This window comes from Colletotrichum tamarilloi, assembly GCF_030869305.1.
Source record: "Colletotrichum tamarilloi strain Tom-12 chromosome Unknown Scaffold_15.1, whole genome shotgun sequence".
Lineage (NCBI taxonomy): Eukaryota > Fungi > Ascomycota > Sordariomycetes > Glomerellales > Glomerellaceae > Colletotrichum > Colletotrichum tamarilloi.
Window position 1 is genome coordinate 450416 of NW_026849398.1, and position 25856 is coordinate 476271.

A 25856-nucleotide genomic window follows, 5' to 3' on the forward strand; every position below is an offset into this window, starting at 1 on the left:
AATCTGACTCTCTTTTACCTTCTCTCGTCAATCCATACAGGTACTGGGGCACACCCACACACCCACGCATCCAGTCCGATGGGCGTGGGGACCTCTTCTTCCTTCTTTGGCGGAGTCTCTGAACAGCCTAGACTGGTCATCGCTTGACCCAAGAAACCAAGGACTCAAGCTATGCAGGCCAAAGTGCCGTCTGTAGGCGAACTCCTTGGCCGCAGCAAGCACACTGTTTGTCATGCCCAACCTCGTGAGATGGCGGCGTCTGCTTGGGAGGAGCGCCTTTTCCCTCTCCGATTCTGGGTCCTATCTTTGCCCCGGACTGGAGCGGGCACATCTTGAGGGATCCGTCAAGATCTATCTCCCGGAGCACTGAAAGGTAGGATAAAGAGGTCCTCCGTCCCCCTTCTTCCCGGAGCTCGCCACTCACTATTCTTGAGCCCTTTCTTTCTCTCTACCGCTCTTGAGGAAAACTTTAATACTGCTTCTATTCTAATAAGAGCCCAATCTCTGTCCTGCCCTTATTTCGACTTACACCAACATACCAAGAACCATGAAGTCCTCTCTCCTCCTCCCCTTCGTGACCCTGGCCTCGGCCATTTGCCACCACCGCACATCGCTCTACCGCCGAAGCCACGGCGGCATTGCGGCCCGCAGCGAGGACAGCCTGGTCGAGGTCGCAAAGTTCGGCTACGACGACCTCACGGGTCCCCTCAACTGGCACGGCCACAACAACCAGTCGTCTAAGTGCGCCACGGGCGCCTGGCAAAGCCCCATCAACCTGAACGATACCTCGGCGACGCTCGTCGCGGGCACGAGCTTGTTATTTGACGTGCCTAACCTGCCTCACGGCGCCGCCTTTGAGAATCTGGGTAGCACGCTTGAGGTCGTGGCTGAGAACGGCACGCTGACTAGGCGCGGACGCAAGTTTCATCTGAGGCAGTTCCATTTCCATACGCCTAGTGAGCATAGGGTCGATAGCGAGTACTTCCCCATGGAGGTCCATTTTGTGTTCGAGGCCGATGAGCAGCAGCTGAAGAGTGAGCCTCCCCTTCCTTTCCCCTCATTATTTTACGAGTTCTTGTCAAAACAATGAGCCAAGAAACCCAACTTGTACAAACTTGCTTTTACGGTTTCTTGTTTACTGTTCAGATATGGAGAACTGTGGATCGAAAGGGTAGAGACTGGAGAAACCAAAGCGAATGGCTGACTAAATGGTTCCCCTTTCCCCCATAGACTCCACCGGCCCCAGCAACTCCGTCGTGGGGTTCCTGATCGAAGTCGATAACAGCGCGCCCTCGCCCTTCCTGGCCAACGTCTTTGCCCACCTCGACGAGGTTAAGGAGCCGGGCTCGCACGCCGAGACCGAAGAGCTGGACTTTGGCGAGCTAAAACGCCTCTTGGAAGGATCAGACGTCTACCAGTACGACGGCTCCCTCACGACGCCGCCGTGCACCGAGGGTATCGCGTGGAACGTCGTGGCGGAGCCGTTGAGGGTCGACGACGTGACGTACCGCGCTGCTAAGAAGGTGATGAAGTTCAACTCGCGGTATACGCAGAACGTGCCCGGGCAGAAAAACTTGTTGGAGAACTCGAGAGTTATGCTTAATGCCATGTCACCGTGAGAGAGGGGGCATTGGCCGGGATGGGGGTCAGCTACAGGGTACAACTAGACCGATCTGGGGATTGCCTGACTCTTGGATCAGAGGGGTAGGCGGAATTTGGAGATGTTGAGGGAGCAACGATGTTTGGGGTGCGTGTGGTTGTGCGTATTTCTTGGGGTTGGTGGCTCATGATGTGGATCTCACGGAGACGGAGTTTTGGTTTAATTGGCGTTTATGAGGGGCGCTTTTACATATGAACTTGCATACAGATGTGGGAAATTACATTAGTAGGAGGGAGGTCGGCGAGCATACACATTGTACGGATACACGTGGGTGGTCATACAGATGCGGGAGAAGACGGCTCGATGTGGTGAGAGCGTATGTAAGTAGATACAGATACAGCGTACAGATCTCACAATACAATTTACGCATGAGCAGGGTTCACATTTCTTGGCATGGACGAAGCACAGATTCTCAAAATGTATTGCATTGTATTCTAATGAACAAGATTCAACTCCATGGTATCTTTCCTTGAACGCCTTTCGAGCACCAATGATTATCGTCCACGGATTCCGCGCTCATGCAAGAGTCATGTTCTCGGAGACTCTGGTCGGAAACTGTGACAGAGACTTCTCTCGCCTTTTCCGATAAGTTCTCCCCTTCGCCAAACCCCCCGATTTGCGTCCAATGCTTTGTCCGAGTTCTCCGTTGAATGACGAAGCAAAACACACAGAATCATTGACGGGACGTCGTAGTTAGCTCCAGTAAGAGGAAATCGTACCCGCATGCAGGCTGTGAAAGAAAAAAGCAATGGACGACATGGACGGACGTTGACCGGAGCGATGTCACGCTCTTTGGCCCGTCTAGTTTTCGTCCTGGTTCCTTTCTCCGCAATACGGCGGCGGCGTACTTGAAGCATCCCAACCCCGGACAGGTTGACAATATGATGGGACCATTCGCACCTCAAGGGTGAAAAAGAAGGGAGGCTGCTATTGTGCGCGTATCCGTAAGAGTGATGAAAGGTCCAATTGAGAAGCGACGGAAGAGGTTGACGACGCCAGTCGTGTGATTGGTGGCCCGTTTTGATGGCCCCTGGTCCGATTCAACGGTTTTCACTTGGCACAATTCAAGCTCTTTCTGCTACTCGTTGGCGCGAACTATGCCAAGACACCGGAATGGAGATATGAGTGGTTTGGCCAGAGGGATTGGATACGCGGACTATGATGCCCATGTGGAGTGTAGAGTGGAGATGGAAATGGACCATTGACTCCAAGTCTTGTCTTGCGTGACGTGACTGCGGAGGCGATTGTGGGAGGTCGGGGCGCGCGAGTTCGCAACGATGAATGCAACTTTCCCAATGGGTCTCCTGGTCTTGGCTCTCGGCATGGCATGCACGTCTCGGCTATTCCTGCCTCCCCTCACCACAGCCTGCTGCTGCCTGCGTCTATCTTTCACTCTGCGGACTTTTGTTCTTGCAATGGGCAATGGAGCAAACACAGAATGAGGCAAGACAGAGATGGGCAGGGGGGTTGGAGAGCTGGGCATCGGAGGCCGAATTTTGCGGGTTTCCGCTTGGCGTCGGAAGCCGCGTGCCGGTTCCTTGAGCCTTGTGGGGCACCACCGGTCTCGCCGATTCCTTGGCGGGGCTCTCGCGGTCCGATCGCGTGCGGCGACGGCGAAGGGACTGCGGGTTGTTGCCGACCAAGTTTGGTGGTTGTTTTTTTTTGTATCGGTGCTTCATGTAAGTTCCTGGAAAGGCCCTCGTGATGTACGATTTGGGGGGTTTCTCTCGGAACATTGAGCACCTCAACTCAATGAACAACCTAGTCCCGCTTGAAGACGCTGCGGGCCATATCCGTGAAAGAACGGCCGCCAAAGAGGAACTGCGAGCTGTGACGCCCGCAGTGGGTGTAGACGTTGACGGTCTGGGAGTGAGACGACTTGCGCTTCGAGGGGCGCGGGCAGTCTGTAGAGACTGCTCTTCTGTGGGTGAAGGTATCTGAGCCTGCCGAGATGGAGCTCGCGTCTGAGCCGGCGCGGCTGCTCTTGGGACGGGGAGCGTCGAAGTTGGGGGTGTTGAGGGAAGACATGATGTCAGAGGTTGGTGTCTCTTAAGAATGGTATGTTTGTTTGTTTGTTTATCAGAAAGTAGATTTCTTCAACGATTGGATGAATGAGTTAAAGATTGGATGGTGATTGTACAATGCAATGATGGACTCGTCCAGACCGTGGGGGAGCCGTCCTTAAATGCTTGAGGGGCTCGTCATTGCTGGATACGGCTACACGGCGATAGTTTCTTGGCTTCCTGCTTACGACCGCTTGGTCGGCATGGATTCACGACGCCTGGTCTAAGAATGCTGTGCCCCGAGTGGCCGCTTGCCGACTTGGCCGGGTTGCCGGTCGATAGCAGCCCCACACGAGGGCCGGTCTGCTGGACACGGTTTACCCCATTGATGTGACGCCGCGACCGAATGCGAGCCGCGGAGTGCGTGAGGTGGGACTTGGCCTCGTAAGGCAACAGCTAATGCAGGTGCGCACCCCTTGTGTTCGTTCGCCATGACATGCTTCCGCATTCGTAGGTAGCGTACCCGTACGACGCCAATGGCTATCTTTACGCGAGGATCTGCAAACTGGGCTGATCGTTTGGCGACGGCCTCAAAACTGGCGTGCTGACACAAGGGATAGGGCTTAACTGTAAATTTTGAGGCCCCTCGATTATTCGCCGGAAGAAGCAAATGTAGGTTTCCCTTCCTGTTGTTCAAGCCTCATAATCTGTCTCGCCAGAGCCTCGTTCACTCAAGCAAGAAACGAGGAAACGTGGGCGAGGTAACGGGCCGCAAATGCACACATTGCATTGTTCGGCCTCGTGACTACGTAGTATGAACGACTTCTCGGTGTTGGCGAATAGGACGGTATCTCGGCACGGCAGCGTCGTCAGCTTGGTTGGTTTAGTCATTCGCCGTACCGAAGTTCGGACGACGCCGATGGTTTAGCGCCGTTTGTGGCCCTCGGCGCCACGGCACGTGATGTTTGTTTATCTGGATGCCTGCTGAGTCGGGCGCACCGAAAATGCTCAGGCCGCAAGGCACGCATGTAGGTAAGGTATCCATACCCACCACACTCGTGCCCCCAACCAAACCAGAGAGATTGACGAGAAGGTGACAAAATCAGACGCCAGTCAACAACGATTGTATACTCCCTAACCGTCTTGTTCTTTATATTATTTCTCTTGGATCCTATTCTGCTATCACTTCATCTTCTATGCATTCATTAGATATCGCTTTTCGAAGAAGGAAAAGGAATAAGAATAGTAGGATGAGGACTAGAGTACATAGACCGGCAAGCGATTATGTCAGCCACTTGAGTGACAAGTAACTTGCCAAGCCAGGGGCACCAGCCACGTTCCCTAGCCACGTTCCTAACCTTGGCGCCCGGAAGCTTAAGCCTGCGGGTTAGGTACCCCAGATTCGGAGCCGTAGGGCTGATGGAAGGGTCGACTTGGTGAAGCTTGAAATCGCACCGTCGTTGAGAGAGGAACTATGAATAAGGTGGTCTTTTTCCGGTTCAGTGTTGCTGGAAATTGGGCGAGTTGGTTGAGATCCTCAGGCGACCCATATACCGAAAGTTGGCACCACCAAAACGCGTCCTTCGTTGCCAACAATAACTGATGCTCAAAGACGAGCATTTTGAGGCCCGAATGCGATGGAAAATTGAGATATGACATCATTGGCATTGATCGGTCATTGTCAGGCGCATTTATGCGCCGCGGCTTCTCATTCCCCCAAAAGGCAAGCGGGTTGGTGACGGCTGTCTGGCTTGAGTTCCCATTGAGTAACAAGACGCAGTGGCCCGAAGTTGCACTTTATTCAAGAGCTCTCAACGTCTCTCTTTCGAAATACAATAATGCGGTCGCGACAATGCGACGATTTGTGGTGGACACTCATCGCCGCCCACTTACCCCGGGCCCGACTTTTTTAACCTCTTGCGCGCCGAGGAGCACCGTCAATCCTTGCAAAGTGATTGACATGCTTCAGACTTTCCACAGGTAGAGACGAACATCGGTTGACAGAGCCGCTGACTGTGCTCGGGGAGCAACGACCCGAACAAACAGTCGGATTTCCTCATGCCAATGGCAGAGAATTCCAAGATGCAGATTCCATTCGGATTGAGGCCCCTCCACGAAGTCAGTTGGGTTGAGGAAACAATTGGGTCCACACTCCTCAAAGCGGAAGTCTTGTAGCCTGAGAGCGTCTAGCGCTCGGACCATTTGTGGCTGGTGGGCGCTGCACGTGAGACCCACTCTACAGACTCTCGTCCCTCCTCGCCCGAGTGAATGGCGCGCAACTACGCGCTGTGGTGATTTTTCAGCGAATCCGACTTTATTATCACCAGGTGGTGTTCTCATTTCTCGCTGTGCATTATCGCCAGCGAAAACTGTCGTCGACATCCAGGTCGACTCGACTTTTTGCGACCGGATTGCTCAGAGGCCAATGGCGTTGTGCCGCGCAAACACCTTTGCCTAACGCCTCCATTGTTCTTGCACATCACTCTCCCTGAGCGCTAAGACACTGGTATGGCCTTCTTACTTCCCTTCACGTTCTCAGTCGCTGCAATGAAGTTCTGGATTGATACCATTTTCTGCTATTGAAACTCTTCTACAGATTTTCCTCGTCTGCATGTTGATGCTAATCATCAGTGTCCAGACCTTGGCGCGAGGTAGCTACCTAGGCAGCAAGCAGTAGCTTTCCCCGGCGTGCACGACGCTCAAAGAACACGATACCAATCCTTTCAGCCACCACACATCGTCTAATTCCTCAATCGAGTCACAATGCCGTCGAAACGAAAGCGCGACATCGAGGATTTCGATCCTAACAAGTCGGATTCCGATGACGAGAACTTCGAGCCTGGCGCGGATGGCCCCCCCGTTCGCACCAAGAAGCGATCGCGCGGATCCAAGAGCCAAAGGAACGCTGGTGGCGGTGGACGGCGCCGGAACAACCGCTATCGAGGATCCGACATTGAAGATGAAGACGATGATGACGTGTCCGATAGCCAAGACGAGGGCTCCTTCGCTTCTGAAGACGACGAAGAAGAAGAAGAGGTCATGCCTGTCAATGCAGCCGGTCGTAGGTCAAGAAAGGCCGCGACCAAGCACAATAGCTACAAAGAAAGCGACGAAGACGAATCCGACCCCGCCGAAGAGTCAGACGATGTGCTCTCTGAGGATTTGCCCAAGCCCAAGAAAAAGGACAGCTTAATGATCAAGCTCAAAGTGCCGAAGAATGCTTCGACGACCGCTCCCGGTGTTACTCGACGATCAACTCGTGCCCACACCGAGGAGTATGGCGAGGAGCACGTTGAACTCACCAATTCCGGCAAACATGGACGGCCTGCCTCGCGTTCTAGGAGCCCCGAGACCCTGGCCCGCACTCGATCTTCCCGCTCCATTAAGGGTTTGAAGAAGGGACCCGAGACAATTGAAGAGGCCACCCAAGAAAGCAGCGGTCCTCGGGAGGAAGATGTTGATGAATTGGCTGGCGATGCTGAGCAAGCTGTTGAAGAAACAAAGGATGCCGAGATGGAGGATGTCAAAAAATCGACAGAAATCGTACAGGGAGACATTGTGGCAGAAGATGACGATGACGACGAAGACGAAGGTCCAATCGTCACGCGGCGAACCAGGGCAAAGAGAGGAAGTGGCTCTGGGCCTGCTGAGCCCGCCGAACCGGAGGCTGATGCCGAAGGCGAAGCCGACGATGACGTCCCCAAACGATCTGGGCGCCTAACTCGTCGCAACGGGCTTCGGAAATCAAAATCTGTTCAAGAGCCAAGTAGCGATTTCGAGCCCGGCGAAGAGTCAGCAGGGGAGGAAGATCGCATGTCTGAGTCGCCCAAGAAGGATTCCGGCGACGGTGACGACGGTGATTTCGACAGCCCGGCTCCGCGCGGTAGGGCCGCCAAGCCAAAGGGTCGATCCACCCGGAGCTCGCGCCGTGGCGCCGAGTCAGCCGAGGAAGTCGAGCTAGACCAAGACGAGTTGGCCGAAGAGCTCCACGAGCTAAGGCAGGACTCCCGCTCGCGGCGTCCACGACGACCTTCACCCGCCATCATCTATCAAGAAACAGCATCCAAGCGACGCAGAGCCGCCGCGAAGCCCATGAACTACTTCATGCCACCCCTCTCTGCCGTAAATATTGAGGAAGATGACGGCGAAGATCCAGCCCCGACTCCCGCACGTCGTCGCGGTGGTCGTGGGGGTGCAAGTCAAGCTTGGGATCGCGCCCTCAACACAACATTCGGACCTTTTGGAGGCGGAGGCGGCGCCGGGTCGCTCCTTGGCGGGCCTTGGGGTTCCGGAATGGCCGCAGGAGGTGTCGATTCGGACAGCAGTGACGATGAAATGGGCCAACGATCAGGGCCTGCTGCTGGAAATGTTGGCATGACGCCCACATCAGCCGCCGCTCCAGCTGGACTTCTCCCTGGCCTTGCGCAACCTTTGGGTGGAGAGGGTGGCGTGGGGGCAGCTCCCAATGTTGGCAAGATCAAGAACCAGAAGGCTTTGGCAGATGCCGATCCTCTTGGAGTCGATCTGACTGTGGACTTCAATCATGTCGGTGGTCTTCAAGGTCACATCGATCAGCTGAAGGAAATGGTCCAGCTCCCTCTTCTATACCCTGAGCTGTTCCAGAGATTCCATGTCACGCCACCTCGAGGTGTTCTTTTCCACGGTCCACCCGGTACTGGTAAGACTCTGCTTGCTAGAGCTCTTGCCAATTCCGTGGGCGTTGGCGGGCGCAAGATTACTTTTTACATGAGAAAGGGAGCCGATGCTCTGAGCAAATGGGTTGGTGAAGCAGAGAAGCAGCTGCGTCTGCTCTTTGAGGAAGCGAGAAGAACGCAGCCGAGTATCATTTTCTTCGATGAAATTGATGGTTTGGCTCCGGTGCGCTCCAGCAAGCAGGAGCAGATTCACGCTTCCATCGTCTCAACACTCCTGGCCCTGATGGACGGTATGGACGGCCGCGGACAGGTTATTGTAATCGGCGCCACCAATCGTCCTGACAACATCGACCCCGCTCTCAGACGACCCGGGCGATTCGATCGAGAGTTCTATTTTCCACTCCCAGACGTGGCCGGTCGACGGTCCATTCTTGAGATCCACACCAAGGACTGGGGTCTCTCAGAGCCATTCAAGCAACAGCTTGCCGAAAACACCAAGGGCTATGGTGGTGCCGATCTCCGTGCTCTCTGCACGGAGGCTGCTCTCAACTCCATTCAGAGGACATACCCTCAGGTCTACTCGTCAAAAGACAAGCTCATCGTCAATCCTGACAAGATCAACATCCACGCGACAGATTTCATGCTGTCGATCAAGAAGATGATTCCGTCGTCTGAGAGGTCCGCCGGCACAGGCGCTGCTCCTTTGCCCAAGGGGATCGAGCCACTGCTTAGAGACCAGTTCACATCGATCAAGAGGGCTCTGGACGATGTTTTGCCTCGTAAGAAGAAGCTGACAGCGCTGGAAGAAGCCATGTTCGAGCAATTCGAGGATGAGGATCACGGCTTCGGTAGAGAAGCTCTGCACCAAGAGTTTGAGCGGTCTAGAATCTTCCGCCCGCGATTCCTGATCCACGGGTTTTCAGGCATGGGCCAGAGCTACTTGTCCTCTGCCCTGCTGCACTACTTCGAAGGTGTACACGTTCAGAACTTTGGGCTTCCCAACTTACTGGCCGATGGACGGGTAGGTTCATTCCCATCCCATTGATGTCTGCGTCACTAACATCTCGCAGCCCATGGAACAGGTGATTGTCAGTTTGTTCACTGAAGTGAAGAGACACAAGCCAAGTGTCATCTACATCCCGAGCATCGAATCGTGGTATGCCGCTATGAGAGACACGCTACCATTCATCACATTCAAGAACATGCTCAAATCTATACCGCCTACGGATCCCATTTTGGTGCTTGCAACGGCTGAGTATGAAGCTGGGGAAGACCTTGCACCTGAGCTCGTCCGAGAGCTTTTTGCCTTTTCCCGTAAAAACCGATTGCAGATCCAGCGGCCGAAGCATGTGAGTACAACAGATGAAGGTTTATGGCGACATCTTTGCTAATTTCACTAGTCAAATCGGCGAGAATATTTTGCTTCCATTGTCGACCATATTCGCAAGAGTCCGGCTGACTTCCCTGATCCTGCCAATCGGAAGAAGAGAGTCTTGGAGGAGCTCCCCGTTGCTCCGCCGCCGCCACCGAAAGTACCCACCAAGGAAGAGATCAAGGCCATGCAGAAACGCGACCACCAGTTGCTCAATATCTTGAAGGTGCAATTGCAGCCAATTATGGACCAGATCAACAGGAAGTACAAGAAGTTCAGGCAACCCGTCCTTACTCCCGGTCAGCTGGATTACCTCTTCCTCGAAAAGGATCCCAACTATGTTCGCCCCGACATAGCGGGCATCGAGCATCGGCCTTTTGAGATCGTGAAGGATAAGTACGATGTTGACGTGCTACGCGAGACAGTTTCTGGCAAGACTTTCTACAACCTCGAAACGACAACCATTGAGGAGAGGTTGTCGAACGGCTTTTACTGTCGACCAAAGGACTTCCTCCGGGACATCAAATCGCTTGCCAAAGATGCCAAGAACATTGGCGACAAAGAGCGGACGCTCAAGGCAAACGAACTTGTCAGCAATGTCGAAGTCGACGTCGCGACGATTGAGGGTAACACCAGCACTGTGGACTGGGAGGCGTTGCACCAGAGACAGCTTCAACGCGCTAAGGTCCAAGCTGAGAAGGCGAGGAAGAAGAAGGCGCTTCAGTCTGTTCTCGACCGAGTTCAAGGCGATGTGGGTGGCGGTAACGACAGCGACTCACAAGGGCCGGTCACTTTGGGCGAGCAGATTCCTGGGTCTGGTCATGCCATGGCTCGTTTCCAGGTCATGAGCCCGGGACCGAGTGGCGGCGTGGGCTCCCATCAGCAAAGTAACGGCACATCCAACCCTTCTCGGCAAAGCGACGTGCACATGAGCGGCGTGGACGACGACGACACGACGCAGGACAGCTCCATGCAGCCGCCGCCTCAATGGCCACCTCAAGGAAACGCGACAACTGGCGCTACACAGGTATCCCAAAGATCTGTCATCACCACAGTGCCCCCGGGCATGTCGCCTTCTGCGATTGTGAACGACGCTTCCACCACCAAGACGTCAGATCCATCGGACAGATCGACAGACAAGTGGAGCACGCAAGCGACAGGACCGACAAACGGGTTCCATCCAGATCAATCCAGCCAAGGCGACAACTCGCAGCTGCAAGACACCCAGATCCCTGCCGGTATGGATCCTGTGAGCCAGGCCACTTCTAGCGACGCAGCTTGGCCACACTCCCAAGCCCATGGCATGGCGCGTGGGATCATTCACCCGCCTGGCAGTCAGACATCATCACCCAACAAGTCTAGGAGCTCAGGAGACTCGAAGCACGCTATGCCCTTGGTCAATATTCTCAATGACTCAACAAGCGAGGACATCAGGAATTCGGGTTCGTCATCTTCGCAGCAGCAACCCGTCATCCACGAGGGCCAGGTCGAGCAATTCCTGGACGAGTTGACGGAGAGAACATCAGGCTGCACTATTGAGCAGTTGGAGCAGATCAACCGTGAGCTCATGGACGAGATCTGGAACACGAGGCATGAGTGGAACCGCATGAAGGTGCTCGGCGACCTGACCAACGTGTTCAACGAGACCATTAGCGACATTGAGAGCATCCAGGGCTTGTTTCAGCAGAGCCAGCAAGCATAAAAGAGGGGACATGCGAAGCCGGACAGCAAATGCTCCCCACGACTTGTACCATAGCACGTTTCCTTGAATTACTTTTGATTTCCTCCACTGTCTTGAGTCTTTTTCTTTTCCGGCATCCACGGCGGAAAACACAGGTTGACGGTGGAGTGGGGCTGGTTGGGTTGGAGGTGAGAGGGGAGGGCAACCGGCAATGGTCTAATTTGTGAGCGACGGGACGACCCCTTTTTTCTTGTGATAAAGTGCATTATATTGAGAATCCACCGCATCCTACTCTGTGTAGCATGGGGTAGGCAATAGACAAAATTGCATTGCACTGTGTTTCCTGATGAAGCTTTTCTGTGCATTTCTTTCGACTATCATGGAGAGGATAGTGGCATGACTTGTTCGATCTCTCTGGTTCAGGCACCTAGTTTCCATACGTTGACGACGCTACATGCCTTCAATTTCAACATCAAAGTGATACAGCATTATCATGTTTCTCACGAAACCATTATATTTCCATACAAGATAGCTAACCCAAAGTACTCCCTCCATCTCAAAGCTTAGCTTTGGCGCTATCGTACCTCTTCCCCTCGTCGTCCTGCTCCTTGACGCGCAGATCGGGCAGTTCCGCGGGCATGATTCTCCGTGGCTCGGCTCCGGGAACGAGAGAGTACTTTGAAAAGTCCGTGACGCCGGCGTGGTCCCGCAAAAAGTCTTCGTCGAGGACGAGCTCGCCGTTGACTTTTGCCGCGGGCGCGCGCAGGATCTCGAGGATGGCGTCGGAGAAGATTGTGGGCTTGCGCAGGTCCTTTGATTCGTCTGCGTTTGCGGCTTGGAATTTTTGGGTTGCTGCGGATTCGATGGCCTGGGATGGACTCTTGTTAGTTTACGGAGTTCGATGTAGATTGAGCATGGCTGGAGACACCATGCTTATTTATGGAACATTGACAAAGATCCAAGCAGCAGGCTTTCGTTCAAAAAAGAAGATTAAAGAAGGGAAAAATAGAGAAAAAAAGACAACATACCGCGGCGGGCCAGATACTCGTAATGGCCATGTCCTCTAACCCTTGCCGGACGAGGTCCATTGACAGGCCCTTGGTTAAGACGCTCATGCCGACTTTACCCATGGCGTAGGCCGTCTTGCCCCGGAAGAAGCGGCTGTAGATGGGCGGGCTGACTACAACAACGCGGCCGCGCCGCTCGCGCTTGAGGTGCGGGAGCGCGGCGTGGAGGGTCAGGTAAAGGCCCTCTGGGTTCACGCGTTGCATGAGCTGGAAGCGTTTGGGGGGCGTGTCTTCAACCGAGGCCCACCAGATTGCGCCCGAGTTGTAGACAAGGACGTCCAGGCGGGCGTAGATCTGGGGGAGGAGAAGGTTTGTATCAGTGGATGTTACTTGTGGAAGGACTACGAGGTGAAGAAAGGGTCACTGTCGGTATAACGAGGAGAAGTTTGATGGATGGATACCTTGATCGTCTGTTCGATGAGCCGTGTGACGCTGTCTTGGTCTCGGACGTCGACAGCGATGGGCGTTGCGTCGCCGCCGGCCTCGTGAATTTCACGGGCTACCGTGCTGATGGTTGAATCATTTGAGTTGGGATTCGGTGGAAAATGGTTGGCCTTGGATGCGTCGCTTATGGTCTTTGCAGCAACGACGACTGATAATAAGCGTAAGCTACTCGATGCTTTGAATGGAGAAGACAGGAGGAATTGGCAGTACCTGCATAACCATTCTTCGCGAGGTCAATGGCGATTTGTCGACCTATGCCTCTCGAGGCACCGACTACTAAAGCTACCTGCTTGGCTTCGCCCATAATGTGTGTATAAGGTAAGCTGAGAAGAATGAAGTGTGTGTTCTCTTCTACGTGTGGGATGTGACTGGGGGATTCCCAATCATGTAACGTGATGAAAAGTATTTCAAATATGATGTTTTATCAAGTCTTAGAATCCACGTCAACTTAGATATCGTAGCGCAACACGGTATATAAGCCTTGAGTTGCGCAAGGTTATGCGAGACCTCGTACACATGCCGTCGGGGCTCGGTACGTGAACGTGTATTAGTGATCCTCCCCGATTGAGCTTGAAGCTAAGAGACTGGAGCTTTATCCGTACCCCAGACACCCACTGGCTTGTGCCGAGGTTCCCCACACCATCCACCTCAAGTCCACTTCATCAACTTGTCTTGATCAACCTCTATTCAACATCTACTACAAAGATTGCGCCATCGAGTGTGCGACGGAGATTATTACGTTCTTGTCCGTCAATAAGCCCGAATCGCAAACATCACTACAACTTTGATGTCCAAGTACCGCCAAGATGGGCGGCAAGATTGATGCTTACATAGACATTGGTGAGTCTCACAGTGTACTAGGTATTTCAAGGACCCAAGGGCTTGACTGATGATAGTCATCAGCATCGCTGTATAGTTATATCGCCTTCACTCATATTATCAACAACCAGGAACTTCTCGCAGCCCATGGAGTCCAAATAGAGTTCGTCTCCCCTTGGCCTACCAAATGGCCCTCTCAACTACAGTCACTGACCAACATACCCCATTAGGATTCACCCTGTTCTCCTTGGCGCCATCAACGCTGCTTCAGGTATATTTATCTAGGTGTCTTAGGAATTTAATAATAATTCAACTCACTCATCGCCTAGGAAACAAACCACCATGGACACTCCCAGCTAAGGCAGAGTACGGCACCTTTGACGCCCGCCGCTCCTCCGCCCGAGCAGGCAAGCCCGGCATCACCACGCCCGAAAGCTTCATGGAGCGAAGCATGACAGTCGCCCCCCTCCGCGCCCTGCACTTCATCAAAGCAAACTACCTAGACGCCACGTACCAGACGGCGTGGCACTGGTTCCTCCACTGCTTCTGGGAGCCGCCTAACCTCAACCTCACGAAGCCCGACGTCCTGGCCAGAGCGATTGCGGACGCGCCCAAGCAGTACCCGCCTCCCGCCAGCGGCAGCAACACGCAGGAGAGACTGTTTAGCGAGGCGGACGTTAAGAGGATTTTGCAAGGAGTAGGGTCGCAGGAGATTAAGGACTCGGTCAAGACTAAGACGCAAGAGGCGATTGATCATGGTGCGTTTGGCGCGCCGTGGTTTTGGGCTGTGAATGAGCAGGGCAAGGGCGAGCCGTTTTTCGGGAGCGATAGGTTTCACTTCATTTACGAGTACCTGGGCGTCCCTTACCAGGACATTGCCATCTCGCCGCCTGGAGACAAGGCGACTGCAAAGCTGTAGTCTGGTCGTGTATAAATTATGTCTGATATTTGTTTAGGGGGTATCTCTTTTGTTATCTCCATGAATAGAACGCCGAGCCGTATCCAATACCCAAGACCACCGTGAAGCCACGTAAGGTGAAGAACAACAACACAGCAACGCAAAAAGGGGTTTCACTGCACACGGCCAGCCATCCTCGCCCGCCGCGCGTCGTCTTCCCTCTTGGCCTCGCTGCGCGCCAGGAAATCTTGCCTCTCGGCGTACGAACCCTTGGCCCTGCCCGCCAGCTCGAGTTCGTCCTTGAGCCCTTCCTTGTCCACGAACCCGGCCCAGTCCATCTTGCTCTTCTGCACCGTGTTGAGCTTCTTGGCCTGCGCCTCCTTCTCCCTCGCCTTGATTCGCACCGTCATGCCGAGGTTCAGATCCGAGCGCTGGCTGACAATCTCAATGACGGGCTCAAAGGCCGAACGGAACGCCTTCTTGAGGACGCGTTTCGGTTCGCCGTCCTCGTTGTCGGCGTCTGCACCCGCGGCTTCCGCGGCGGCGGCGTCCTTGCCGAGGGAGGCGATATAGAGCTTTGCCTCGGCTGAAGAGCGTGCTACGACTTTTTCTTCGGTGTGGACTTTGCCTGCAAAGTTGTAGGTTCGCTTGATGCGGATCGTGTCTGACGGGTCGCCTGCCTGGGCTTCGTCTAGCTTGTTCGTGTCAGGCGCCGCGGCGATGGGCGTGGTATCGGCTTCTCCTCCGCCTCCGGTCTCGTTCTCGCCACTTGGTGCTGCTGTCGCCTTCTGACCGGAGAGCATTTGTGCCCAAAGGGCATCGACGTCGACCGTTACAGGGCCAGATGCGGCCGCGACTTTGCGCTCTTCTTTTCTGTGACACAGACTGTCAGCGACTCCTGGTAGAAGCCAGGAAGGAAAAGGCTGTGTCCACTCACTCTGCAGCCCGCATACTCCGCGTCTTCACCAACCCTCCTTCGCCTCCCTCGTCATCCACGCCTAGGGCCAGGGCAGCGGCCGCATCCCTCGCTGCCTTTTTGAGCTTCTTCTTCGCTGCCTTCTTAATCAGGGCCTCATCACCCGAGTTTTCAAAGTCTGCAGCCTCGTCGCCGCCGGCATCGCGCTTGCGCTTGGTCGTTGTCTTTGCTGCGTCTTCGCCGTCGTCGGCCTCGGAGTCGGACGCTTCGGAGGCGCCATCGTCGGCTGCGGCTGCCTCTTCAGGCGCAAAGTCCGAGTCCTGAGAGGACTCGTACTCTTCATCGTCTATGGTCGGATCGGGAGGCATGTTTTGAGGTTATGGTGGGGGCTGACATGGGTTGGAGGAAGTTGAGAGTCGCGTCCGAGCAACTGACTTCCATGGCTGAGAAAGTTCGGTCGGCTGTTATCGGCGCAATCGTGACCGAGGGCGCTCGGTGAAGGGTGGTCTGTGTCCAATCAGAGGGCGTTACCCCCACCATCTATCACTGACTGCCAGATCCCTCGACGCCCTTGGTTTTATCCGGTTGAAAGCATCATTGACACAGTGTATACCGGTGTTTTCAATAGGAGAGGCCAGACTCCAGCCCCATAAAGTCAATTTAGCCGGCGCGGCGGGTTGTAGTTTGACGCCTTGCAGGTTGTTTTCCCGGTACGCCTTCTGAGTCGGCGATCTACTCTGCATATCCTCCCAAATGCGTTTAATCTTGAGCTCCCCCGCACAACAGAAGCTTTAGCGTTGGCCAATACAGACACCCGGAATCTCTGCCCTTTACTGGGTACGAAACATAAATAGGCGAAGTTCATCTCTGGTAGTGATTTGTGGTTCAATATGTTGTCTGCGTTCAATTAATCGCAGTAGGATATACTGCACCATTATAGACCCATCTTTACTATTTCTCCCCCTTTTGGATAACACACCCACTTAGACACTGTGGTCAAGAATCGCAATTTTTGTTCACTGCTGTCCACAGCTATGTCTGCCAATACAGAACCGCTCACTGACGCCCAGAAGGAGCACTTTAGAACGACAGGCTGGTTGAAGCTGAGCAATTGCTTCACAAAGGAACAAGCAGAATGGGTCACCAAGGACGTCTGGACTCGACTAGGCATGGACCCCAACGACAAGTCAACCTGGAAGCAGGTAACAAACATGCCTCATCACCGCACCTTTGATGCTTCCGAATACGCGCCCAAGGCATGGGCCGCCATCTGCGAGCTGTGCGGCGGCGAGGACCGGGTGGCACCCGAGTCAAAGGAGTGGAGGGACTCTCTCATCGTCAACCTGGGTAGCGAGGAATACGAGGGAACAGAGCCCGATCCCAAGGAACTGGGCATCTGGCACGTCGACGGCGACTTCTTCGTCCACTATCTTGACTCCCCGGAGCAAGGTCTGCTCGTGATCCCGCTCTTCACGGACATTGTCCCCGGCGGCGGGGGGACCTTTATCTGTCCCGAGGCGATGGCCGGGGTCGCACGGCATCTATACGAGCACACGGACGGGGTCTCGCCGCGGATGGTACCCAGAGACCATCCCGATTTCTCAAGGGAGAAGAACCTCGACTGGTTCAACGAGCTCGCGCGGAGCTGCGGTGACTTTGTCGAGGCTCACGGGGAGGTAGGGGATGTGTATCTCTTGCATCCGTTGATGCTCCACAGCGCCTCGAGGAACCCGCTGCGGCGGCTGCGTATCATCACGAATCCACCGGTATTCTTGAACCAGCCTCACGTCTTTGATAGGGCGGATGGTTCGTACAGTCTTGTGGAGCAGGCCACCCTGAGGTTGTTGGGCGTCGAGTCGCTGCCCGGATGGAAGATAACGGCGCCACGGGAGCAAGTCATCCCAGAGAGGCTTAAGGTTCAGGATCGGATGAAGCAGGAAGAGATTAAGCGTCTCGCAGCGATCGCGTCTTAGCGTTGCGTAGAGATGGCACAGTGGGCTCCTGAGTATAGCCTCGGATGACAGCTGGGAGCTGGTACGTTCGAGAATTGACGGACGGACTCATTCGAAAGAATATTTTGCCATCTACAGTAAGCAAGAGACATATTCAGCTCCAGCAAACGTGGTGTATTCTTAGATGCCCCAAAACTGTACTTCACCTGAACTTCCAATCTAAAAATGGGAGCGAAGCGTCGCAGGTGAACAAGAACATGTGTTGTTGGGATGAAGATACACGCAAGAAGCGTAGTAGCGGAGATACGTCCTGCCTGCATAGAAAATTGAAGCTACTTGTTCATTCACCAGTCTGAGCCTCGAGGCAAGTTCCATCATATTCGTACATGAAAAGGTGGAGGAGGAATAACGCCGTTGGACGCTATGACCAACACCTTGGATACCATGGAATATGGATACCGCCAGCAAACCTTGGGCTAAGCAGGCGCGGCAGGGTGGCAGGACCCTTGCCCAAGTGCTCCTGCCTGACATCACCCCATCTGGTGTACGATTCTCGGTCCCTCCGTACCTAGAATTGGGGACCCTACCTCAGTTACCTTTTCGCAATCTTCCCTCCTGACACACCTTTTCCTCCCATCTCCGACCAGTCTGCAACAATGAGCAGCGACGACGAAGACTTCGTAGTCGAAGGCCCAGAGTTGGCCGCAGACGATCCTATGCGCGCGTTTCTACCGGCGTCATTTGGAAAAAAGACAAAGGAAGCCAACATCGCCGCCCAGATCGATCGGAGCCGGAGAGTGGCAGAGAAGCCGTCGACGGGAGCTTCCGTTGAGGGATCCGCAGGTCCGCCAAGTGCTGATCACAAAGAAAAGAAGTCCGACTCAGACAATGACAGTGACAGCGACGACTCCGATTCAGACGACTCCGAAGATGGCGACGACTACCCAGTCTCGCACGAATTGGTACTGAAAACCCACGAAAGAGCAGTCACCACAGTAACGCTGGACCCAGCAGGTGGAAGACTCGTGTCAGCCTCACTCGACTGCAAAATCAACTTGCACGACTTCGCGTCCATGACACCCAGTACTTTACGAGCATTTCGAAGCGTTGATCCATGGGAAGCGAAATCGTCTGCCGCGAATGCCGAGTCGCACCCGATCCACCACGTCGAGTTCAACCCCCTCGCTGGGAGCGTGTTTCTCTGCGTATCGGCACACCCGCAGGCAAAGATTATGTCGAGAGACGGCGACATTTTGACCGAATTTGTCAAGGGCGACATGTACCTCAGGGACATGAACAACACCAAGGGGCACATCTCAGAAGTAACCACAGGAACATGGCATCCAACCGACAAGAATCTCTGTGTGACTGCTGGCACCGACAGTACCCTGAGAATCTGGGATATCAACAACAAGCGCAGTCAGAGGGACGTGATTGTCTTCAAGTCTAAGGCGGCGGGATCTGCTGGGCGAACGAGGATGACGGCGGTTGCCTGGGGCGCGCCGGCACAAGGTGGCAACAACGTGTTGGTCGCGGCGGCATTAGACGGCTCACTGGTTATGTACAGCGGCAGTAGCCCGTTCTCTCGGCCGACCGCAGAGATTCGAGACGCCCACAAAGCCGATACCTGGACCGGAGGTGTGGATATCTCCTCCGACGGCCGTATGGTCGTCACCCGCGGAGGTGACAATACGATCAAGTTGTGGGACACACGGAAGTTCAAGACGCCTCTTGTCACAGTGGACCATGCTTCGACGTCAGATCACTTCCCGATGAGCAACATCAGGTACTCTCCCAACTCGACCAGCATTTTGACAGGTTCCGCAACAGGCGACCTGCACATTCTGAATCCCGGAAATCTGAGAGCCGAACATGTCACACCAATTACACCCGGAGCACCTCTCATCACTGTTGACTGGCATCCCAAGATAAATCAGATTATCACGGGGTCTGCGAATGGCGAAACACATGTGCTTTACAGCCCGACAATGTCGATGCGGGGCGCTGTGGAAGTTATGTCACGAGCGCCAAAGAAGAGGCACATCGACGACGATCCGTCCCGAACGACGGATATGACGACAGGAATGTCTGGAGATGCTATCATCACACCAGGAAGCGCAATGGCTAGCCGCAGAAATGCGGGAGTCACAGCTTCAGGCAAGTCCAAGGATCCCAGAAGACCAGCAGTCTTGGAGCAAACGCCTTTCATGCGAAACCAGCCGGACGAAAAGCACATTGCAGAAAACATTCCTCTCGCCAAGATGCTTCACGAAGACCCCAGAGAGGCACTGCTGAAATATGCCGATGCTGCAAAGAAAGACCCAATGTTTACTGCGGCGTGGCAGACGACCCAGCCCGTCACTCAATACGCGGATGTGAGTGACGACGAAGGGGAGCCGGACAAGAAAAGGGTGAAGCGGTGAGAATTGTGCGCTGCTACTATCGGGTCTCATTGTATGATTTCGTAGGGAATCATGACAAGAGTATGAGCTTGAATTTGGACGAAGGAAGGTTTGGAGCAGTGCTGGCTGATCAATCCGGGTTGCATTTGGGATATGGGTACGGAGAGAAACACCAGGGAAATGGCAAGCCTGCCATTCGGCCTGCATTCCTGGAAGGATCTCTCCACTTGTTCATCTTTCCGTCAGATTAGCTTCGCTGGGAGCAACCCCCAAACATGGAGACACGCAAAGCCGCTGACACTTGCAGAACGGGAGTGTGTGGACGTCCCCGCCACGGCCAACTCATCCGGCCTGGCCCGGGGTAGGTACTCCAGCCAACGCGCGTCTGAGGAAATAGTATGGGGTCTACGAGAGAAAGACGCGCCTCCGATGCGCCGACAACCTAAACATTTTTCTTCACCTTGCTGCAAACGAACGACGACAGATGCCAAGCGGCGTGGATCTGGCATTCCTTGGTGGCCGATGAACCTGACAGGCCATGGTTTGAGGCGCGCATGTGGCCCGGATAGTACCCGAAGCCAACCAGTGGCCGACCAGGCCGGCCGCTGCCTGCCTGCAGTAAACCAGGGAACGAGTTGGCCCAAGCGCCCTCGCTTGTACATAAGCAGATTAGTGTAGACGCCTCAGGCAACAACTTGTTGCGGTGCTGAAAATTACGGGGACTCAGTTTCACAGAGTCCGCACCAACCATCAATGAATCTTGTCGTTGTCCTCACCTCTCCATCTCAACCGGCACCGCGCGCATCGAAAAATCGCCATCCCCCCTCTACAGGCATCGACACCCATCTCGGAAAGTGTCCAGCAACCTATTCCACGCGATTTCCTCGCGCATATTGCTCGAGGCAACGCCCCGACGTCGCGCCCTTCCGACTAACTCCCGTTTTTTTCGCATCACGTCCTGTTCACCCTTCCACCCATTCCCCCCCCACGCTTCGCGGCACCGCATTCGCGTCCCCCATCCATCGTCTCTGCCGCTGAACTCCATCCGCCATCTCGGTGAATTCGATTCTACGCGACCGACGTGTTTCCGTTCCGACCACGGCATCAACCTTGCCGTCTCCGAACCACATCGCCATCCCCAAACCTTGTGTTTTCGATACCGACGCGCTGCATTTCCCGTCCTTATCACCAATAGCCTTCTAGTCTCTCATTTCGCGACGAGCCAAGCGCGACAAACCTCCAATAAGGCTCCACTTGTCTACACCTACAACGCCTTTGCATGATAATGCGCGCGAGATTGTCGTCGCATCTCTAGAGATTCCCGCAGTCGTTAGATTTGCTGGAATACACACATCGCCCACCATGGCTTCAGTACAGGCTGCGCCTGCCGTCCAGCTCCCTGGCGCCGGCATGGCGACCACCACTCCTCAACAGGCTCAAGAGATTTTCAATGTAAGAGCCTTTTCTTCATAATGACCGCATCCCTCACATACTCTGATGATGTGTCAAAATTCGATGTAATCTTACGATGCTAACACACCAAAGAAATTCAAGCAGATGAGGGAGAGCGGCGTCCCCAACACCGATCCCGAATACATCAAGGCCGAGCAGTTCGTCTTGTCCTTCCAACAACAAGCGCGTATGCGACAGAAGCAACAACAATTCCTCCAGCATCAGCAGCAACAACAACAACAACAGATGCAACAGCAGCGACAGATGCAGCAGGCTGGTGGCCTCAACGGCGCTGTCAATGGCTCGCAGCCCGCCCAGCAGCACCCCCAGTCGACACAACCTCCTACATCAAGCGCGCTCAGCGCCTCGGCGCTTCCTGCAGCCAACTCAAATGCTGCTGCCGCCGCTGGATCCCCCTCGACAGCTGCTCCTTCCAGCGGCCCAGGTGCCGGCCAGTTCAACCCGCAACAATTGAGTTTGCTTAGACAACAGATCCACGCCTTCAAGCTGTTGACCAAGAATGCTGGAGTTCCCCTACAGATGCAGCAAGCCATCTTTGCTCAGCGAGAGCGCAGGAAAGCCATCGCCGCCGAGGCTGCCGCGCTGGCAGCTTCATCAACACCCGCAACGACTAGTCGAGACTCTGCACAGCCCGGCATCAATGGGTCCGAAGCCAAGTCTGAATCTACTCCCGAGGTCCAAGGGCCCACCTTCAAGACCGTCAGGTCCCCTTACGGCGATAACAACCTGATTCGCAAGTCGATTAGCCATTTCGACCATACTCAACGGAAAAATCGCAAGCTTATCCCGGGATTGTTCCCCACTGGTGTCGACTTCGACCAGCTACGGTACGAGAGGGAGCTGATTGTGTTCAACCGCATGAGAGATCGGTTTGCCGAGCTCAGAAACACCCCAGCAAATATTGCTCACTGGGATACCACCAAGGACGACGTTGAATTGGATGATAGTGCAAAGGTCAAGGCGATCATTGAGATGAAGAGCCTCGGCTTGTACGCGAAGCAGAAGGCGCTGCGGGATAAGATTGGCCGCTCGATGATGTTCTATGACAACCTTGCAATGACGACCAACCGCTCCGGATACCGCCGCACAAAGAAGATGACGGTTCGCGAGGCCAGAATCACAGAGAAGCTTGAGAAGCAGCAGCGTGATATCCGGGAGAACCGCGAGAAGAAGAGGCACACTGACTTCTTGGCCGCCATTACTCAACACAGAAACGAGATTCAACAAACCGCATCAAGCCAGCGCAATAAGTCCACCAAACTCAATAAGCTTATGTTTGCCCAGCACTACAACATTGAAAAGGAAGAGCAAAAGAGGATTGAGCGTACTGCCAAGCAGCGTCTGCAGGCTCTTAAGGCCAACGATGAAGAGGCTTATCTCAAGTTGCTTGACGAAGCCAAGGACACCCGTATTACCCACCTTCTCAGACAGACCGATGGGTTCTTGCGGCAACTCGCTGCTTCCGTCAAGTCTCAGCAAAGGAAGGCCCTGCTGGAGCAGACTGGCGAAGAGGAGGAGCTTCCAGAGGAGGAAGAAGAAGAGAGCGAACCCGATGAGGATGACGACGACACAAGTGGACGAAAGATCGACTACTACGCCGTCGCCCATCGCATCAAGGAAGAGGTCACAGAACAGGCCGATATCCTGGTGGGTGGTAAGCTCAAGGAATACCAGGTCAAGGGTCTGCAGTGGATGATTTCCCTGTACAACAACAACCTGAACGGTATTCTTGCCGACGAGATGGGTCTCGGCAAGACTATTCAAACCATCAGTTTGATCACGTATCTCATCGAGCGCAAGAAGCAGGATGGCCCCTACCTGGTCATTGTACCCCTCAGTACTTTGACCAACTGGACACTCGAGTTCGAGAAATGGGCGCCTTCTGTGAGCAAGATTGTCTACAAGGGTCCTCCTCTGGCCAGAAAAGTGCACCAGGACAAGATCCGCCAAGGACGTTTCCAGGTGTTGCTCACGACTTACGAGTACATTATTAAGGATCGCCCAATTCTCAGCAAGATCAAGTGGTTCCACATGATCATTGACGAAGGTCACCGTATGAAGAACCAGAACTCCAAGTTGACAACTACTATCCAGCAATACTACAACACCCGATTCCGTCTCATCTTGACTGGTACACCGCTCCAGAACAACCTTACGGAACTGTGGGCTATGCTCAACTTCACGCTACCGACCATTTTCAAGTCTGCGACAACCTTTGACGAGTGGTTCAACACACCTTTTGCCAACACTGGTGGACAAGACAAGATGGAACTCACGGAAGAAGAACAGATTCTCGTCATTCGTCGTCTGCACAAGGTGCTGCGTCCTTTCTTGCTCCGTCGTCTGAAGAAGGATGTCGAAAAGGATCTTCCGGACAAGACCGAGAAGGTCATCAAGTGCAAGTTCTCTGCTTTGCAATCTAAGCTTTACAAGCAGATGGTCACGCACAACAGGATCCTCGTCAGCGACGGACAAGGTGGCAAGGCTGGTGCTCGCGGCTTGAGCAACATGATCATGCAGCTTCGCAAGCTTTGCAACCATCCATTTGTGTTTGATGAGGTCGAGAATCTCATGAATCCTATGAGCATCAGCAACGACTTGCTATGGAGAACCGCCGGCAAATTTGAGCTTCTCGACAGAATCCTGCCCAAGTACAAGGCAACGGGCCATCGCGTTCTCATGTTCTTCCAAATGACGGCCATCATGGACATCATGGAGGACTACCTCAGATACCGCAACCTCAAGTATCTTCGTCTGGATGGTACAACCAAGTCAGATGAGCGTTCTGATTTGCTGCGCGAGTTCAATGCTCCCGGCTCAGACTACTTCATGTTCTTGTTGTCGACTCGTGCTGGTGGTCTTGGTCTGAACCTGCAGACTGCTGACACTGTCATCATCTACGACTCCGATTGGAATCCTCATCAAGATTTGCAGGCTCAGGATCGTGCTCATCGTATCGGACAGAAGAATGAGGTTCGAATTCTTCGCCTCATCAGTTCGAACTCGGTCGAAGAGAAGATCTTGGAAAGAGCCAGGTTCAAGCTTGACATGGACGGCAAGGTCATTCAAGCCGGTCGCTTCGACAACAAGTCGACAGAAACGGATCGTGATGCTATGCTGCGTACCCTTCTAGAAAGCGCCGACATGGCGGAGACTGGAGACCAGGACGAGATGGACGACGAGGAGCTGAACTTGCTCCTCGCTCGTAGCGACGATGAAGTGGCTGTTTTCCAGAAACTCGACGAGGAGCGGAAGCTAGACCCAACCTATGGCGAGGCAGCTGGAGCAAAGATTAAGCCTCGTCTACTCGCGGAGGATGAACTTCCTGAGATCTACCTGGGTGATGGCAACCCGATTGAAGAGGAGATTGAGACAAGTCTTGGACGTGGAGCTCGTGAGCGAACTAAGGTTCGCTACGATGACGGTCTCACGGAAGAGCAGTGGCTCATGGCTGTCGACGATGACGACGACTCACCAGAGGCGGCAGCAGCACGGAAGCAAGCCCGCAAAGACAAGCGGGAGACCAACAGGCTCAAGAGGTCCGCTATGGCCAATGCTGCTGACGACTCTCCCCCTGCAAGTCGTGCCAGCACGGAGGAGGTGGAAACACCCAAGAAGAGAGGCCGTAAAGGAGCCGCGAAGAACCAAGAGAAGCGGAAGGCAGAAGAAGGGGACGATGAGCCTCCGGCTAAGAAGCGTCGTGGCCCACAAGGTAGAGCCAAGGCGGTGTCGGTCTCTGTTGGTTCCGAGACGCCGCGAGTATCGGCTCAGCAACGCCAACTCCTGCAGGTAAACACGAGGGCTCTCTTCGACGGACTCATGAACCTTGAGGTAGATGATCCGGAGCCACCAGAGGAGGATGATGACGAGTCGGTTGCGGGCAAGCGAATCATCATTGGGCCCTTCCTTGCTCTGCCCCCCAAGCGCGACTACGCCGACTACTACTTGATCATTCAATCTCCTATTTCGATGAAGCAGATTGAGACCAAGATCAAGAAGCAGCAGTACCACAGCCTCGGCGATATGCGCAAGGATGTCGACCTCATGTTCCGCAACTGCCAGACCTACAACGAGGAGGCATCGCTTCTCTACCAGGACTCTCTTACTCTCCAGGTTAGTAACTTTCTTGACTCTTTTTGTGAACATTCAACCTGACATGCACAGAAATTCTTCCACGAAGAACTCCAAAAGGCTCTCGACAAGCATGCAGAGTTGCAAGAGCTGGAAAGCGACGGTGGCAAGGAGGGCTCAGTGGCGCCTAGCGCGAGTGCGAGCGTCGGAACCCCTCAACCAGCAACCTCCACCACGAGGATCAAGTTGATTTCTTCGGCCTCCAACGGCGCCAAAGAGACAAACGGAGCAAGCAACGGTGCGCAAAGCGACCAGGAGTAGCCGAATGGGGGTTTATTGGTTTCTACATTTCAGTGGTCACAGTTGACGTTTAATGACGTTTGTGAGGGTTTTTTTTTCTTTCGGGGGTTTGATGCTAAAAAGAAAATGGCGATGGCATACAG

At 54.2% G+C, this 25856-nt stretch overlaps 9 protein-coding genes across 9 annotated transcripts; 6 read left to right on the plus strand and 3 right to left on the minus strand.

Annotated features, from left to right (window-relative positions):
* Nucleotides 1-547: 547 nt before the first annotated feature.
* CTAM01_05838 (carbonic anhydrase) lies at nt 548-1619 on the plus strand (the record flags this gene model as incomplete). Its single annotated transcript, XM_060521868.1, has 2 exons — nt 548-1034; nt 1231-1619. 2 exons carry the CDS (start codon nt 548-550, stop codon nt 1617-1619), a joined length of 876 nt encoding a protein of 291 aa, XP_060383537.1.
* A 1802-nt stretch (nt 1620-3421) lies between these two features.
* Nucleotides 3422-3688, minus strand: CTAM01_05839 (uncharacterized protein; the record flags this gene model as incomplete). The annotated part of the gene is made up of 1 exon (XM_060521869.1): nt 3422-3688. One exon carries the CDS (start codon nt 3686-3688, stop codon nt 3422-3424), a length of 267 nt encoding a protein of 88 aa, XP_060383538.1.
* Nucleotides 3689-6426: 2738 nt separating this feature from the next.
* Nucleotides 6427-11392, plus strand: CTAM01_05840 (ATPase; the record flags this gene model as incomplete). The annotated part of the gene is made up of 3 exons (XM_060521870.1): nt 6427-9339; nt 9389-9667; nt 9719-11392. The coding sequence occupies 3 exons, from the start codon at nt 6427-6429 to the stop codon at nt 11390-11392; spliced, it is 4866 nt and encodes a 1621-aa protein (XP_060383539.1).
* Nucleotides 11393-11927: 535 nt separating this feature from the next.
* CTAM01_05841 (short chain dehydrogenase) lies at nt 11928-13186 on the minus strand (the record flags this gene model as incomplete). The annotated part of the gene is made up of 4 exons (XM_060521871.1): nt 11928-12239; nt 12400-12732; nt 12840-13030; nt 13093-13186. 4 exons carry the CDS (start codon nt 13184-13186, stop codon nt 11928-11930), a joined length of 930 nt encoding a protein of 309 aa, XP_060383540.1.
* A 502-nt stretch (nt 13187-13688) lies between these two features.
* CTAM01_05842 (DSBA-like thioredoxin domain-containing protein) lies at nt 13689-14620 on the plus strand (the record flags this gene model as incomplete). Its single annotated transcript, XM_060521872.1, has 4 exons — nt 13689-13722; nt 13786-13864; nt 13932-13972; nt 14031-14620. 4 exons carry the CDS (start codon nt 13689-13691, stop codon nt 14618-14620), a joined length of 744 nt encoding a protein of 247 aa, XP_060383541.1.
* A 152-nt stretch (nt 14621-14772) lies between these two features.
* On the minus strand, nt 14773-15883 carry CTAM01_05843 (bucentaur or craniofacial development; the record flags this gene model as incomplete). The annotated part of the gene is made up of 2 exons (XM_060521873.1): nt 14773-15472; nt 15537-15883. 2 exons carry the CDS (start codon nt 15881-15883, stop codon nt 14773-14775), a joined length of 1047 nt encoding a protein of 348 aa, XP_060383542.1.
* Nucleotides 15884-16549: 666 nt separating this feature from the next.
* CTAM01_05844 (uncharacterized protein) lies at nt 16550-17488 on the plus strand (the record flags this gene model as incomplete). The annotated part of the gene is made up of 1 exon (XM_060521874.1): nt 16550-17488. One exon carries the CDS (start codon nt 16550-16552, stop codon nt 17486-17488), a length of 939 nt encoding a protein of 312 aa, XP_060383543.1.
* A 635-nt stretch (nt 17489-18123) lies between these two features.
* Nucleotides 18124-19890, plus strand: CTAM01_05845 (WD repeat domain-containing protein; the record flags this gene model as incomplete). The annotated part of the gene is made up of 1 exon (XM_060521875.1): nt 18124-19890. One exon carries the CDS (start codon nt 18124-18126, stop codon nt 19888-19890), a length of 1767 nt encoding a protein of 588 aa, XP_060383544.1.
* Nucleotides 19891-21231: 1341 nt separating this feature from the next.
* On the plus strand, nt 21232-25734 carry CTAM01_05846 (SNF2 family domain-containing protein; the record flags this gene model as incomplete). The annotated part of the gene is made up of 3 exons (XM_060521876.1): nt 21232-21321; nt 21415-25455; nt 25507-25734. 3 exons carry the CDS (start codon nt 21232-21234, stop codon nt 25732-25734), a joined length of 4359 nt encoding a protein of 1452 aa, XP_060383545.1.
* Nucleotides 25735-25856: the final 122 nt, after the last annotated feature.